This window comes from Ostrinia nubilalis, chromosome 19, assembly GCF_963855985.1.
Source record: "Ostrinia nubilalis chromosome 19, ilOstNubi1.1, whole genome shotgun sequence".
Classification (NCBI taxonomy): domain Eukaryota; kingdom Metazoa; phylum Arthropoda; class Insecta; order Lepidoptera; family Crambidae; genus Ostrinia; species Ostrinia nubilalis.
In genome coordinates this window covers 3,953,067-3,971,521 of record NC_087106.1, presented here as the reverse complement: position 1 = coordinate 3,971,521, position 18,455 = coordinate 3,953,067, and the positions used below count along the sequence as shown (strand labels likewise).

Sequence of the window (18,455 nt, the reverse complement as noted above, 5' to 3'; positions counted from 1 at the left end):
GTACATTAATTTGACTGTTTCACAACTCTAAATCTATTTAACTTACATTACATGAAATTTATCACATTTATCAAAGCTTCTTAGCTTGTCTATGTCCCAAAAATTATAAAATGAAAAAAGTAGTTGTAAAAAACCTTTTTTAAGGCGGATTTTTTTCAATAAGGCGGGCGCGCGCGCGGCTATAAACGAGGTCACAAAATTCGGAAAGAACATAGCGAAATCTATTTATTCACCAATTTTCAAAAATTCCGGAAATCTTTCCAAGTAAAATTAACAAATAACTGGACTATTTACTCGTTATTGAGCACAAAGACACAAACTAGGTTATTTTTCCAGAAAATTTATATTTAGGGGCATTAATGTAAAAATGGCTTCATAGTGCACAAAATTGGCAATAGGTGGCATAATAATGGTTACTTTTTAGCGCCTAGTTTGAAATGCGATTGAACGATGACAACTAACAACAGTTGTCAGTTAGGTAAAATATTATTTTAGTTGGAAAAAGACAAAAAGTGGTAAATGGGTTAACGTGCGGGGGCTGCAAAATCATGTTGTGACGTCACGCGCGAATATTGGAAATTTTTGAAAATTTTAAAAAGTCCGTAAACTTCTCGAGGCTCTATCTTCGGTAATACTGGATGGATTGAGCTGAAATAAAAACTAGTGTAATGTGTGTGATCTAAACTTTAAATAAAGTCATAATTTAACTTAATATTACAACTTATGCGTGTTGTCCATTCACAAACACTGCTCAGCCTCAAAGGAAGTCCCCATTCGTGTGCATGAGGTGTCCACTTTAAGCATTATTCAAACCAGGCATCCCCCAATCATCTAATAAACTTGGTCAATGCACCGTGTCTCTTGCCTCTACCTATACCATAGGCGGAAGAGAACAGTCTGTAATTTCGCAGTGTATTATGGTCCAACGTTTTGGCTTATTCCCTTTGTCCTCCACCATTTGTCCTCCGCTGGTAAACATCGGGAGAAGGTGTTTCTTTGGACAAACTTTTTTTCCAAGGTCCGTCAGTGAAGCTGCACCTACTAGACTACAACTTATACACTCGTGTCACAATCAAAATTACTTTTTGTATTGTCAAAAGTACAAAATAGTTATTTGTTTGCTTAACCTATTCTCCCACCTAACGTTTATCCTCTATTTCAGTCTAACAATCTTAGGATAATTTTATTACACCAGAATTTATTAAGCTAGCAAATTGAGCGTATACAGTGTGAGTCACGTTAAAGTGTACATATGAAAATAGATGAAACTAGACCTATTTTTATCGACAAAAAAGAGGTCAAAAAATTTTTGAGATTTTTTTTTAATTTTTTATAGAATTTTTTTTCTTCCAATTACTTATTGTAAAGAAAACGTAATAACTTTTAAACTAAGCGGCATATCCTGGTAAAATAAAAACAGTAATAATGCTAAATAACAGGCAATACTAAAAAAATACATAAAATACACAAAAAAGGCCAACAAATAATAAAAAATGATACTTTTTGAAAAAAATCTGCTTTTAAATTCGTGTTTTTTTGGTTATTTGATAAATTTCTCCAAAAAATGCCCCTATAACCGGTAGTTTTTATTACTTTGTATTATTCTCTATCGTATTACCTTCGTAAAACCAAAAATCTCATGTCTCTATCCCTATCACAACGATTGCAATGATCGTTTGAACTAAGCCTCTCCGGGCGCGCCATTCAACGCTTCGTTAACAACGAAACTGAAAATGGCTCTAGATTTGTAATTTTGATAAATACAAGTTAGATTTTAAATAAAAACAAAAGATTTCGAAGTAAAATAAGCATTTTAGTTAAAATTAAAATTGTCTCTACCTGTAGCGGAGAATAATGTTGTGGTAGGCCTTTGTTCAAACGATCATAGCAAATGTTGTGATAGGGATAGAGACATGCGATTTTTGGTTTTACAAAGATAATACGATGGAGAATAATACAAAGTAATAAAAACCACCTGTTATAGGGGCATTTTTTGGAGAAATTTATAAAATAACCAAAAAAACACGAATTTAAAAGCAGATTTTTTTCAAAAAGTATAATTTTTTATTATTTGTTGGCCTTTTTTGTGTATTTTATGTATTTTTTTAGTATCGCCTGTTATTTAGCATTATTACTGTTTTTATTTTATCAGGATATACCGCTTAGTTTAAAAGTTATTACGTTTTCTTTACAATAAGTAATTGGAAGAAAAAAAATTCTATAAAAAATTAAAAAAAAATCTCGAAAATTTTTTGACCTCTTTTTTGTCGATAAAAATAGGTCTAGTTTCATCTATTTTCATATGTACACTTTAACGTGACTCACACTGTATATGCGTCCACCGGCCTAAGCTTCGCCCTAACTTTAATATCACATCTTTTTAGTATGACATGAGCTTTGTATATTTAATTGTAATAAATGTATCTTTCTTTCTTTCTATTTAACATTTTGAATTTGAAACTTTAAAGCATAGAGCAAATTGTGCACAAATTGCAAATTCGTGTCGTGTGATGAAGTGGCCAGACTGTTCTACTCCAACTATGCCTGTACCTATAGGTCTATAACACAGTGTATTGTATGTTTGGACTTCGGAACAATTCAGGATTGTCCATTGTGTCCGACGTGGATGACCAGAGGCGTATAATGCGCGGAAATTGAAGGAGTATACACTGTATACAGTATACATACATGTCTGCGACCTTTATGTCTGAACGACAGCACGTCAAGCTGAACACTGGCATCTTATGTCATTGTAATAGAAACTATTTTTCAACAAAAATTACATCGTAATAATTTTATTATTGACGGGTCTGCTACCATGTACCTTAATTTTGAGTTTCCGATTTCGGCACTGTTGCAAGCGCCATGATCACGGACACGGAATCGTCATGAGGAGGAGGATGGAGGTCATCATGACCTTGCCACAATAAGAAAAAAAATTAAGATAGTTTTTCTTATTTTTCCTAAACTTTAACTTAAGAGTTTTCCTAAACTATAGGAAATGAAATACAAAAATTTTAAGATTGGATTTTTTTCATATTTTCCTAAAGTAGCCATGACCTTGTCTACCCTAAGGCGCCGGCTTATCGTTGAATTTTGGGACACGATGTATAGCCTGATGTGCTGTCACTGTACTTATACAGTTGAAATGTTTTACAGTTTCAGGTTTGACAAGTTGTGAAAACTGGTAGACAGTATATGGTCTGGGAAAGTTGCCTCTCATTGACATTAAAGTGTCGCGGACAAAAACTTCACAACTTTATTACGAGGATATGAGTGGGTTTCTTTTCTGTAACAGTAGTCAGTGGTTATTTTTTATTTGAGTTTCTTTACTGGTAATTTGAATTTCGCTTATTAAAGTGAAGATTTCAGAGCTGAAAGGACCTCGATTTGGAAAATCTATTAAAGAAGCCTTGTAAGATACAATTAATTAAGAAAGATGGAGTTTTTAAGTCTCACGGATAATTTTAGACATACATATTAATTACTTTCGTATTAGGGCAGGCTTCGGTTGTTGTAGTTGTCAATAGGTGTAGATTTTGATCTTCATCTATAAAAGCCACAGAGCCATATTAGGCCTCTAATTTCGTAAATGCGTATCAAAAATCATCAACACATCATTTTATACCAAAAACCTTACGATTACCCAGTAAATGTGGTGTTTGCTATACCTAGTTGATGTTGAAGAATTTGTCGCATCATTTGATTCGACATTGCCGATTGTTTAACATATACAGGGTGGAAACGTTAAGTGATCTCACTCGATTATTTCTAAACTATACAAGATATCGAAAAACTGATTACTGGTTCTGAAAGTGCTTCACAAGCTCTATTCAATGGTATCAATAATAGGTTACAGAATAAACTGGATCCATCCGAAAATTCAATATTTCCAGCTTCCATACATTTGGTAAAGTTACATTATTTTAAAAACTACACATGATATCGTAAAACTGATTACTGTTTCTAAAAGTGCTTTACAAGCTCTATTCAATGGTATCAATAATAGGTTACAGAATAAACTGGATCTATCCAAAAATTCAATGTTTCCTTTTCATACATTTAGTACTACCACAGTCATGACACTCATCTCTTTACAATATTATAGCAAGTATAGCCTAAAACCAATGTTTTCCATAAATAATTTTAAATAAGAATACAATTTACGAGTTTATTTTAAGAGTTTATTATCAAATAAAAAAAAATACACTTCTAATATTGTGTGTCTGGCATACATTTAGTATGGAAGCTGGAAACATTGAATTTTCAGATAGATTCAGTTTATTCTGTAACCTATAATTGGTACCGTTGGATAGAGCTCGTGAAGCACTTTCAGGATCAGTAACCAGTTTTTCGATATCTTGTATAGTTTAGAAATAATCGAATGAGATCACTTATCGTTTCCACCCTGTATAACTGGAACATGTACAATATGGAATAACTACAGTAATCGTTAAACAACAATTTTGAACCTTACCACATTGGCTTAACATGCCACATCTCAGATCATCGGATGGCACCATAACTGTATTACCATTACGTTTTAAGCAAACAATGGGATTATTATTTCGAATGACGGCTGTTGACGGTCTTATGTTCTAAGGTTTTATTGTTTGAACAACCGTATCTTTCAATGATACGTGGTACGATTACGAGTCGTGGTGATCTATTAAAGAGTCCGTCAGACAGAGAATAAAAAAATATTGGACACGAATTTTTTTTCTTTCATTATTGAATAATTACAGTATTATAATTACCAAAATTGTGTTGAAGTTTATACTTAATCTGTGTAACAAAATAATAGTGGTGCCCTCTAGTGTAAGTTCTTGACTAACTGCCTTCTATTTAAATAAACGTCAGTCTATGAGAAAATCACAAGCGCGTTTCAATAGGTTATGGGCCCAGGCCACGATTTAATAGTATTTCGGTGTAAATTTTATATAGTATCAGTGTTAAAAATGTCGGGAAACTACGCAGTGAACGTCCCCAAATTGAAGGGAAGAGAAAACTATGACGATTGGGCTTTTGCCGTGGAGAACTTCATGATACTCGAAGGCGTGGACGTGAACGACGCGGCGGGTTTGTCGGAGTCGGAGAACAAGAAGGCCAGGGCAAAGATTATAATGACGATCGACCCATCATTATATGTCCACATCAAGAGCGAAGCCACAGTTCTTTCAAGCTTTGTGGAATAAATTGAAATCGTTATTTGACGATTCTGGTTTCACACGCAAGATTACTCTTCTAAGAAGCCTTATTTCAATACGAATGGAGAATTGCGATTCGATGACCAGCTACGTGAACCAGCTCGTGGAAACTGCACAAAGATTAAGTGGAACGGGTTTCGAAATCAATGATGAGTGGGTCGGCTCGTTGCTACTGGCGGGACTTCCCGAGAGATTTAGTCCCATGATAATGGCCATCGAGCATTCTGGGCTAAAAATCAGTGCTGATGCTATAAAAACCAAGTTATTAGACATGAGTTCGGACTTTGAGGTTAAGTCGGAAGGCGCGCTTATTGCACAAGCTCCGAAGCGCCCTCTACAGGCGCAAGGGCGACACGGTAGCGGAAATAGCAATAATGGAACACTCCCATCTGTCAGTGGAAATGTCAACCAAAACGAGAAAAAGCAAATTCGTTGCTATCACTGCAAAAAGATTGGCCATTTTAAAAGCCAGTGCCGCCTATTACAGAAAGACAGACAGAAATCAAGTTCGAACGCGAATGTGTTGAGTGCAGTTTTTATTACGCGCGAGTTTAACCAAAACGACTGGTACGTCGACTCAGGCGCGAGCGCTCACATGGTGTCAGACAAAAGTTTGTTGACAAACATATCTAATGAACCGAAAATTAAGGAGATTATCGTCGCTGACCGCACGAAAGTACCAGTGTTGTGCTCAGGAGATCTTCAGTTAACCACGCGAGTCAATGGAACGACGCACAAGGTAGAAGTCAAAAATGTTTTGTGCATCCCCACGCTCACCACAAACTTATTATCAGTGAGCAGAATGATTGCAAATGGTAACAGAATATCCTTTAACAAGAGAGGATGTTACATTTACAATGCTCAGAACATATGTATTGGTGAAGCAAGCCTGGAGAATGATGTGTACAGATTAAACATTGAGAAGTCAGAGCAACTATTAGCAGCGGCAGTGCAGACCACTTGTGATACATGGCATAGAAGGTTAGGTCATATAAACATGAGAGACCTTGAGAAGATGAAGAAAGGTGCAGTTGAAGGTGTATCTTACCAAGAAAAGTGTGATAAGAGCAAATCAAATTGTGTAGTATGTTGCGAGGGTAAACAAGCGAGGCTGCCCTTTCCCCTCAGCTCCAGCACAAGTAGCAAAATCCTAGAAGTGGTTCACACTGACTTGTGTGGACCAATGGAAAAGAAATCACTTGGTTCAGCAAGATATTACCTGTTATTTGTCGATGACTTCAGCCGCATGTGTTTTGTTTATTTCCTGAAGGAAAAGAATGAAGCATTCAAGTATTTTAGAGAATTTAAAGAGCAAGTTGAGAATCAACACTCAGAGAGGATAAAAATACTCAGATCAGATAATGGTGGTGAATTCTGTTCAGTAGAAATGGAAAACTACTTGAAAAGAAACGGCATTATTCACCAGAAGACAGTTGCCTACACACCTGAGCAAAATGGGTTGTGTGAAAGGTACAACAGATCAATTGTAGAAAAAGCACGCTGTCTTTTATTTGAGGCTTCATTTGATAAACATTTGTGGGCAGAAGCTGTAAATACAGCGGTGTACCTCAAAAACAGGTCACCAGCAGCTGGACTGGACAACAAAAAAACACCTTATGAAGTGTGGAATGGCAGAAAGCCTAATCTCAACCATATCAGAGTCTTTGGAAGTCAAGTGATGACCCACATTCCCAAAGTGAGACGTGAAAAATGGGATAAGAAATCTGAAATGCTAAGACTTGTTGGGTATTCTGAAAATGTGAAAGGGTACAGACTATACAATGAAAAGACTCACAAAATAACTGTCGCAAGAGATGTTGTTGTGATGGAGAAACCAAGGAATGACAGAACAGAGATTATGGTTGAAGAGAGGGAGCCAGCAGGAGAAGCAGTAGAAGAGGAGAGTGAGGTGAGCACTGAGGAGACAACCATCGAACATGACCCTACGTATATCCTGAGTGAAACATCATCATCAAGTGACCAGGATGAAGATTTCAGTGAATGCTTGACAGCAGATGACTTAATATCCACTTCATCGAGCCATGCTGACATTCAACATGGTAAACGTGTTCGTCGTGCGCCAGATAGGTACGGTTTCGCGAACATTTGTGTTGAGGACCCCTCCAGTGAACAAATATCTCTCCAGGACGCTCTTCAAGGACCTGAAAAGGTTCAGTGGTGTAGTGCTATGCAAAATGAACTAAAGTCGTTCGAGGACAATAAATCTTGGGAATTAGTGGACAGACCCAGTGAAGGCACAGTAGTTCAAAATAAATGGGTTTTCAAAAAGAAGTGTGATGACCAAGGTAATGTGCGCTACAGAGCTCGTCTTGTCGCCAAGGGCTTCACACAAATCAAAGGTACTGATTTTAATGAAACTTGCTCCTGTTTTACGTTACTCAACTTTAAGATTACTTTTTGCTTTGAGTGTACAATTTAATCTGAAAATGAATCATTTGGATGTACCAACAGCTTTTCTTAATGGTGATATTGATGAATGTGTATTTATGGAAATACCAGAAAATTCAAATTTTGTAAATTGTCAGAATAAAGTTTTGAAGTTAAAAAAGGCAATCTACGGGCTGAAACAGTCAGCCAGAGCCTGGTACATAAAGGTAGAATCAAGTTTGTTGAAATTGGGTTTCCAAAAGTCCAAATATGAACCCTGTTTATTTATAAAAAGTCATGAAAATGTCAAAGTTTTTGTAGCTTTATTTGTAGACGATTTTTTTGTCTTCTATAATTGTGATAAAACCTACAAAGATTTGAAAAGAGTTTTAGAGTCTGAATATAAAATTAAAGGTTTAGGACAGATAAAAAGTTGTCTTGGTATGAATGTAAATGTTAAAAATAACTGTGTAACTTTGGATCAAGAACAATTTGTGAACAATATTTTAAAAAGATTTAACATGCTTGATTGTAAAACTATAGATACACCAATAGAAGTGAACTTAAAATTAGAAAAAGCTACTAAAGATTGTACTGAAACTTTTCCTTATCAACAGTTAGTTGGATCACTTATGTATTTGTCAGTACTTACACGCCCTGATATTTCCTATAGTGTCAGTTTTTTGAGCCAATATAATACATGCTTTAACGAAAGTCATTGGAATCACTTAACCCTTTATAGGACACATAATCCTATCATCCTATCACATAAAAAAAAAAAAAAAAAAAAAAAAAAAAAAGGACGGCCCATACAAAGTGGCCAGTAAACTGGACAGTCACTTTACGGCCGATAGTTCAATGATTTTTGTAACAATGTCGAACCTTATGATCATAAACGATAGCCAATAAAGCACGCTGGCCTAGAAATGAGCCAGCGCTCAATAGTAGGGAATTTAGTGCAATGATTTGTATGGAGACCCCTCCACTTTGGTATAGAAGGCTCATTTTTGCACCAGTTGTTCTTTGGGTGCTCCTGAGTAGATTTCCGTCGGTAGACATCGGGAGCCCCCCCTGTGGTAGCAGGGGCAGGGGGGGCAAGTTTCCTTCTGCCGCGCTTCACTTTAAGGCCCATATCTTCAAAACTATAGGTATTAGGGCAAGTGTGGTGTCATTTTCGGATAATTAAAGGATGGCGAATTCATTTCTAGAACAAACTTTTTGCCTTTTCATACAAAAAAATAGAAATATTGAGAAAAAATCACAAAAACTAAAAAGTATTTCTTTAAATAAACGTCGTTTACTTTTAAACCATTAGAGATAATCTAATAAAAAAAATATGTACTGAAAGCTACATTTACCAGGATTATAAATATATACCATTGTATGGTACTTTTTTCGAAAAAAGTAGGTGAAAAAAATTTTTTCTTCAGGACACAGCGGGCGAATTTTACTGCGCGTCGGAAAAAATATTTATTTTATCCATGAATTCATACTATTTGGTTCATAAGCAAGTAAGGATTATTATTTTAGAATTTATTTAGAGTTCCTGGCACATCAAGCTAACATGATTTTTATTTTTTCTTCAATTAATTTTGAACTCTATGTGTAAGACATAAGGTTGAAAATAGCTTAATACATTTTAATATTGAAAATATCATAAGAAGAAAGCACTAAATAAAGAACTTGAATTTGTCTAAACGTCTAATGATTATTATTATTTTAATTAACACTTATTTCTACATACCGCTCATTTGGAGCGAAAGTGACACATTTACAAAAATATGCGAAAATGACTTATCAATGCCAAAATACTATGCTTAATCATCTGCGTTGGCGGTGAAAACGCCACATTTGTAGATTCAAAAACCGTCCGATAGAGGGCGAAAAGTCGTTGTAGCATTATTCCGTTTTGACGCATTCGTGCGGAGCAACTAGGGTTTGCTCCCGGGAAATCCCGGTACTCATTTTTCCCGGGAATTCCCGATAATCTAATCCTTTGTCTAGTTCCGGTACTGACGATGCAATTCCCGGGACTTTCGGTACTTTCGGGACTTCAATAATTTATTTTTAATAACAATTTTTTGACTAGATGCCATCATCTTTTTACGTAGGTACACACTATCAACAAATGAAAAAATATTAATAATGTTCCTAATTCATTACTATCCTTTTAAGACTGATTGTTTTAGCTGATTGTACTTAGATACTACTTATTATTACTTTCAACAGCGTGATTTTTATAAACCTAATTTAGTTAATTTATGTTTTGTCCCTAAGAGTAGGCGCACACCGTTGATTTTTCGTCGGCCGATAGTTTAGTCGGGCAGTTGATCAGTATGGTCATGTATGGGAGTGCGCACACTACGCCGATTCAAATTGGCCGATTCTTCATACAGATTAAAATCGGGCACAACTATCGGCCAACTAAAAATCAACGGTGTGCGCCTACTCTAACTCTTGTCGCTGCCAGTATTTGACATTGATAGAAAGTGAGAAAACATATTTTAACTAAAATAGGTTGATTAAACGATTGTTGCTTTTTATGAATATGGCGGTTATGATTTTTAATAGGCATTTATAACTAGTTTTGTCGTGTTGTGTAACTGTTTGGACTGATTTATTATTAAGGTAACAAACCAATTGAACTGAACAGAAAAAGTTGAATATTTTTGTTAACCTATTTACATTTTTATTAAAATTACGTACAAATTAGGTAATTTGTTTTAATAAATAATAACCATTCACGTGGGTACCGAAATTCCCGAATTTCCCGGTTTTCCCGGTACTGGCTTAGACCTGGTACCGGGAATTCAGTAACACTCCTTAGTACCGGGACTTGCAACCCCTAGGAGCAACGGCGACCAAAAAGTCAGTTGTGCGGGGCGCCCCCCGAAGAGTGGACGTGCCAAGGAGCTACACAGACGCAAAGGTAAATGTGACATTTTTTTTTTCAAAAATTCGGAGCGATAATGACTCATTTGTATTTTATGTCGTTAGTGTTTTGTTTCACTTGAAAAAGATATCACTTTTGAGGATACTATGACGTTTAATACAATTGCGTCACTGTTGCACCCAACACTTTCGTGGATTTTGTATTGTTATGGACTTAAGTGATAAATAAGTCTATAGTATCCCGAAAAGTTAAACATGTTTTATAATAATGACCAATTGATCAGTAGTAGCAAATCTATCATAAAGCAGTTTTTTATTTATTTTAAGCTCTAAAAATGGGAAGCCGTGCTCGAATGTTGGTGAAGCTTTGCGAGCAGCATGAATGTTCCGCATCTAATAGCATTGGAGGGCAATTGCCGCTTGATTCAAAAACATCTCCAATTGATATAAGTACAAATGGTAAATATAATACGTTATACTACATCCTTTTTTTAAACTTAAATTTATCTTATCTTCTATGTATATGAATAGTGAAGGCTTGGGCGTATGTCTAATGTTATTATTATAAAAAAAATCTTAATTCTTACTTTACTCAACTATGTTTTAGAATTACCTAATGAAGAAAAACAGGATACCAACTTTACCCAAAACAGTGATATGAATTGGTGTAATGAACGTAAGTCAGTTGTTTAATTATAGTTCTCATTGATCTGCAGGGTTTGTTTTACGTGATTCAGATTTATTTACTCAGTCAACTATTTTTTTAGCTATGACTTCAACTGGAAACGTTGTTTCTTCTCAAAATAACGGTAATTTATCACCCAGTCTTCTTGAAAGCCACAAAAACCTCAGTGAAGGCCAAGACTATTCACCAAATGATAGTGGCGATGAATATGTGCCACAAAAATCTGCAAAGCGCCGCCACCGTGTTGTTTCGAGGTCTTCGAGCTCATCATCATCTAGCTCATCCAGTTCTTCCTCTAGTTCATCCAGTACTTCTACTAGCGCATCGTCAATATCGACTACTGACGAGTCTCCTGTGAATTCTAATTGTATGCTTACAAGAGAAGTTTTAGCGCCACCTTTAGAAACAGTTGTTGCTAAAAAAGGTAAAAAAAGAGTTCGTAATGAATCGGCTTGGATAAAAAATGTGCGAAAGCAACAAAGAAATTCAGGAAAGCAATATGTATCTAGAAATGGAAAAACGGTTGCCGAAAAATCAATTAAACCACCTTGTTCAGAAAAATGTAGGCAAAAATGTCGTGATAAAATAACTGAAGAACAAAGAGAGGAAATATTTAAAAACTATTGGGGTTTGGGAACATTGCAGAGACAACGTGATTTTATAAACTCGTGCTTAACAACACTGAAAGTTCCTTACCGTCGAGTGAAAGAAGGAAATGCTAAAACAAGAAACCAAAACTGTGTTTTTCATTTTACGGTGAATGGAGAAAGCAAACGGACATGCAAAATTTTTTTTATTAATACATTGGGCATATCAGAAAGAGTATTGCGAACAGTAATGCAAGGAAGACAAAATTGTACGACAGGTATGATTCCGGAAGAAAAGAGAGGCAAACATTCTCATCATCATCAAGTTGGTGAGGAAATCGTACAGTCAGTTCGCGATCACATTAATTCAGTGCCCCGAATAGAGAGCCACTACACTCGGGCTAACACAAGTCGTGAATTCATTGACGGTGGCCTAACTATTAAGGAATTGTATCGCAATTACGTATCGAATAGAGATGCAATGCCAGTAGCATCTTATGACATGTATAACAGAATTTTTAACACTGAATTTAACTTATCCTTCTTTGTCCCTAAGAAGGACCAATGTGATCTCTGCGAGTCGTACAAAAATGCTATTGGATCAGACAAACTTAAATTAGAAGAACCTTATGAAGAACATCTTAGACAAAAAGAATTGAGCAGAAAAGAGAAAACCGATGATATAGCATTAACTAAAACCGATGCTGAAACAGTCGTTGCAATATACGATTTACAAGCAGTCATGCCGGTTCCAACTGGGAATAGCTCGGCGTTTTTTTATAAATCTAAGCTAAATTGCTTAAACTTTACAGTGAGTATTTCGAGTCGTGGAAGTAAAAAACCTTTTTTAATCACCTTTTATAAATATTTTTATTGTTTTAGGTCACAGAATTAAAAGATAATACTACAAGTTGTTATTTCTGGCACGAAGGGCTTGGTAATCGAGGGGCTATTGAAATTGGGTCCTGTGTACTAAAGTTTCTAAAAGAGATTTCAGAGCGTCATCCTAATTGCAACATTATATTTTACTCGGATAATTGTTGTGGGCAGCAGAAGAATAGGTTGGTTAAAATCACTATGTTCTTATTTTATTTTATTGTTATTGTTTTTACCAAATTTTAAAATTATTATATTTATTTTTTCAGGTTTCTCCTTGGCATGTACTACTATGCAGTTGAAACTCTACCAATTACGTCAATCACGCACAAATTTTTGATTCGCGGCCACACCCAGAATGAGGGTGACAACGCTCACTCACTGATTGAAAAGGCAATTAAAAGAGCAAAGAGATCTGGTCCTATTTACAGTCCTCACCAGTACGTGCAACTGGTAAGGAATGCCAAGAAAACTGGTAAACCTTTTGTGGTTCACGAGCTAAACTATGACGATTTTTATGATCTAAAAAAGCTGTTTGAGGATATTGGGTTAAATATTAACAAAGATCTAAAAGGCAATCCGATAAAATTAACAGAAATAAAAGCTATTCGATTTGTAAAAAGCATTGACACTTACACTATAAAGTACTCTTACGCAGATGAATGGCAACAAGTAAGCACAAAACCCACAAAAAATTTAAGGAAAACACGCTCTGACTTTAATTTAAGTATTACAGATATTTGCCTAGAGCCAGCTTATAATTCAAAGATAGCAATTTCAGATCAAAAAAAGCAGGATTTGCGTATTTTGCTAGAAAAAAATATTGTTCCTAGATGTTATTCTGGATTTTACGAAAGCTTGTTTTAATTGTTTACTAGTAGCTATACTAATTGTTTTTCTTTATAAAAGATTTTTTTATTAATTTACGTGATTATTTTGTAACTGTGAGACATTTACGTACTTATTATAACGATAAAAGACTAAAACTGTTAAAACTTTTCTTTATTAATTGAGTGTAAGCAATAAGACAATAATATAACATTAAGATAATTGTAGTAAATGACTGTGATTTAAACATGCCATATTAGTAACTGATAAGACTGTACTTAGTCTACAAAATGTTGAATAGTTCTTAAATGTAATTTAAGTATAATGTGAGGGATCCATTGTTATTATTGTGTGTTGGTTATGGTCGTACATAAATTAATACTCCGTTATGCTGGTGCATATAATATTATGTCAAAGATCTCTTAAAATTTTGTATAAGTATAATAAAAACAGAATATTATTAAAAAATAAAGTTCTTTTATTTGAAGAATCAAACGACTTAATTTCTTTAACTGTCTTCACCGAGGGAAACAACGACGCATTTGTAAGTACTATAACGAAAAAAAATTTTTTTTACCGTTTTTGGAGTAGTAAATAATAAAAAAAATGTGGTTATTTATGAACCAAGAGTTCTAGCTATAATAAAACAATTTTAAAATAATAATTAGCCCTAAGAATGCTTCAGAATCTTCTTTTGAACCTAGAAATAATCTTTATTCTGATCTGGTGTAAAGTTAACTTATTTGCATTTGTGTCACTGTCACTCCAAATGAGCGATACTATTATTGTACCAGTGATGTAACGGAAAGGTAAGTGTGAGGAAAGTGAGGGTTGATAATCATAGTACCTACGAGAGATTATTTTTAGCACAAAGGCTACGGCTGTGACCATTATAGTTGTTTGTTCAGACAGCACCAGCTTCTGTACTACTTCTTGCACTTACATCTCACCATTTCCAGGCAAGCTTCGGCAGCTACGGGCAAATCGGTCCATGTAGGCTCCATGTTGCTATCGACTCTGGTCCACCCCCAGGCCCCAACCAGTCGGGTAAAGGGAAGACTGAGTCGGTTGCTTGCAACTGACCCTATACACGAACCCCTTGATATACTGCCAGTAGCCAATGCTGATACAAAGCTGTCTGGGTTATCTTATGTAGGGCCACACCTAAGCGTAGTCCACAGCGAGCCATTAGGATTTTTATTCTCCCTTTTTTATTTCCTATCATCCAAAAAAATCCTATCCATTAGTTAGGTGAATTAAGCGTCTGAGTGAAAGCCAGCTAATAGTATTCTGATGCCGGATATGCTGACCCAAGCAGACACATCCTTACAGTATTAAGTGTTTCATGGATCCCACATGTATTCCAAATGTTCGAGAGCTTCTGTTGTTAGGCCCGTTTTGTGGGACATGTGGTTTGTTCCCCAGTTTGCGTACCTGTAATTGCTTGGGCTTACCGTTGATGAGTTTTCTCCATGACCCTGTATTTCCCTTTAGGAATGATTTGGAGAGGCTTATATCGCGTTAGAGCTTTCCCATTCAGCCCTGTGCTTTTTGGATATGGCCATATTATGGCCATGAGGTAAGCTTTTAGATAAAGATACTATCAGTTCTTCTGACCCAATAGGTATCGTCTCTGACCCTTGTCTCGCTGTGGACTGTCGGCTCTCTCATTGCATTCGATCCTTGTATGTCCAGGTATCCCACATCAGGTACACTTTGTCATGCCTTCCGAGTTTGTTCATCTTTAAGATTGCATCTAGAATAATTCTAGACTCAACCTTCAATGAGGCGATGGCTTTGTTTGAGTGCTGCCTGGCTGTGGCTCAAGGATGTAAATATTGCGTTTTTTACACCCCTGTTTTTTAGTGCACACAATTATAGCGTAGAATTCAGCTTGAAATACTGTAGCAAACCTCCTTAAACGTTCACTGTGTTCGTGTTTACAGTAGACGCCCGCTCCCTTTCCCAAGGCCATCTTGGCTTGGAGCTGTCAGTAAACCAGATTAGGCTGTTCTGTTGGGATTTTGGTCCTCTTTTCTAGTCGTCCCTTGTTCAAGATCTATCCACTTATTAGCTCAATCCACTGTTTTTTTTCTCACTTATCATATTAATCCACTGGTATTGTTTTAGATCAAGTACCTCCTACTATTATGTACTACATGTTTGACTATGAACGAGTGCTGTAAGTGCCCACAAACCTAGGCAGTTTTGTATCAGAATCGGTTACGGGCAGTATATCAAGGGCAGTAATCATGTCCTTATGATTTTTTCAAGTTATTTAAAATTTAGGAGGTATATCAAGGGGTTCGCGTATAGGGTCAGTTGCAAGTAGAGAATACAATCCCGAGCATGTTTTTCAATCCCGGGATTACGGGATTTATGATGGGTAATCCCGGGATCCCGGGACTATCCCGGGATCAGCCTTGTGGGAATTGGGTTCTCATTAAAAAAACTTAAGTATAAGTTCTCAAATGATGTTTTTAATATTGTTAGTTGCAATAATACTAAAATACAGGGTGGCCGCTATACTGGTAGGCTGAAAAGCTTTTTGATTTCAAAGCTGCAAGATTCGCAAAGCTATGACAGGAGCACTTGATTTCATCATCATGGGGCTACGTGTCACACTTCAAATGAGAGCATTTAGATGATAATTCCCACAAAAAAAAAGTTTCAGGCAGGGGTGACATCTCATGGCTACCAGGAAGCCCTGATCTCACTCTAGAAAATTCATTTTTGTGGTGTTACCTTAAGAAAAGAGTATACTTTTATAATCCAACAACCATGCAGCAACTGAAGCTTAACATTCGGCAAAAAATTTAAAATAGGTTTCGAGGTAATTCTAACGAACGCATTTCAAGATTTTGATAGATCTTGATCGAAATATGTTGTAGGCGTCAAGGGAATCTTTTTCGACTATTGTAGTGAGCCCACTCGTAACACAAGCTTATTTAGCTTAACACGAGGGGCTAACGGGACTATTAGTGATTTGTGCAATACAAATTGCTAATAATCTTTAAAAAAAAATCGATACTTATATGCTAATTCTAAGTGATATCCACGAACTCCTCCATTTTCAAACAGGCTCATTTCACGTCTGATACTAAATAGTATCATGACTTACAAAGTGAATCGGGCTTGACAATGTACTTCAGGATCTGGGCATTTCATACTCTTATCAATTTCCAGCTGCAACTTTTCCTTTAGTGTCAATTGGGGTTGGGAGGTTTGTGGCGTTAGCTCAAGTTGTGATCCTGTCTAAGGTCTACGAAAAAGATATTATTAGTGCCGTACCTGTATGTATAGTCCGTATCCGTATCGTACCTTAGCTTTGTTTTTATCGTTATTATAATTGTATGCTAAGGTATAATCTAGGGAAGGTCATAGTCAAGGCGCAAGGGATCGTAGAATTCAAAATAGACCTGTTTATATCAATCCCGAAAATACCGGGATTAGCCAAGTACAGTCCCGGGATTTTCGGGATCAGAAAAGGGTCGGGATCCCGGGATCCCGGGAATCGGGATCCCGGGATTGTATTCTCTAGTTGCAAGCAACCGACTCAGTCTTCCCTTTACCCGACTGGTTGGGGCCTGGGGGTGGACCAGAGTCGATAGCAACATGGAGCCTACATGGACCGATTTGCCCGTAGCTGCCGAAGCTTGCCTGGAAATGGTGAGATGTAAGTGCAAGAAGTAGTACAGAAGCTGGTGCTGTCTGAACAAACAACTATAATGGTCACAGCCGTAGCCTTTGTGCTAAAAATAATCTCTCGTAGGTACTATGATTATCAACCCTCACTTTCCTCACACTTACCTTTCCGTTACATCACTGGTACAATAATAGTATGTAGAAATAAGTGTTAATTAAAATAATAATAATCATTAGACGTTTAGACAAATTCAAGTTCTTTATTTAGTGCTTTCTTCTTATGATATTTTCAATATTAAAATGTATTTAAGCTATTTTCAACCTTATGTCTTACACATAGAGTTCAAAATTAATTGAAGAAAAAATAAAAATCATGTTAGCTTGATGTGCCAGGAACTCTAAATAAATTCTAAAATAATAATCCTTACTTGCTTATGAACCAAATAGTATGAATTCATGGATAAAATAAATATTTTTTTCCGACGCGCAGTAAAATTCGCCCGCTGTGTCCTGAAGAAAAAATTTTTTTCACCTACTTTTTTCGAAAAAAGTACCATACAACAATGGTATATATTTATAATCCTGGTAAATGTAGCTTTCAGTACATATTTTTTTTATTAGATTATCTCTAATGGTTTAAAAGTAAACGACGTTTATTTAAAAAAATACTTTTTAGTTTTTGTGATTTTTTCTCAATATTTCTATTTTTTTGTATGACAAGGCAAAAAGTTTGTTCTAGAAATGAATTCGCCATCCTTTAATTATCCGAAAATGACACCATACTTGCCCTAATACCTATAGTTTTGAAGATATGGGCCTTAAAGTGAAGCGCGGCAGAAGGAAACTTGCCCCCCCTCCCCCTGCTACCACAGGGGGGGCTCCCGATGTCTACCGACGGAAATCTACTCAGGAGCACCCAAAGAACAACTGGTGCAAAAATGAGCCTTCTATACCAAAGTGGAGGGGTTCTTGCACTAAATTCCCTACTACAAGGACGTCGCACGCAATAAAAAATTCGCGCTCTTTTTTAAGGTGGCCTGTCAACTGGCCACTGTGCACACCCGTACTAGTATTTGCTGCCATTGCAAGCAGACGATACATATTTCCGAGTGTAGTGCAATGTAAAAACATTTCTTCGTAAAGAAGATGAGTAAAATAATAATATTATAGTATATACTTTATCATCACGTGAAAATATAGTCGAAAACCGTAAAATAAACATGTTATTTTTGCAATTAAAAACAGACTAGTGTGTTGAAAAAGCCTTGTGTAGAAATTACACATGTGAATTTGAGGTGGTCTCATATTTATATATTTTGATTTTTACACACAAATTATATTGTTTTA

General features: G+C 36.0%; 2 protein-coding genes and 1 long non-coding RNA gene across 4 annotated transcripts in view; all 3 read left to right on the top strand.

The window, feature by feature from the left end:
- LOC135081102 (protein kinase C and casein kinase substrate in neurons protein 1) overlaps positions 1–18,455 on the top strand; it is a 166,830-nt gene that overhangs the window by 30,630 nt on the left and 117,745 nt on the right. The window lies entirely within an intron of this gene.
- Positions 10,457–12,057, top strand: LOC135081262 (uncharacterized). The gene is made up of 4 exons (XR_010259165.1): positions 10,457–10,524; positions 10,815–10,946; positions 11,095–11,163; positions 11,255–12,057. It is a non-coding gene; the product is annotated as an uncharacterized LOC135081262 (long non-coding RNA).
- On the top strand, positions 12,094–13,955 carry LOC135081261 (uncharacterized). The gene is made up of 3 exons (XM_063976001.1): positions 12,094–12,570; positions 12,642–12,820; positions 12,905–13,955. The coding sequence occupies exons 1-3, from the start codon at positions 12,241–12,243 to the stop codon at positions 13,500–13,502; spliced, it is 1,107 nt and encodes a 368-aa protein (XP_063832071.1). The 5' UTR covers positions 12,094–12,240; the 3' UTR covers positions 13,503–13,955.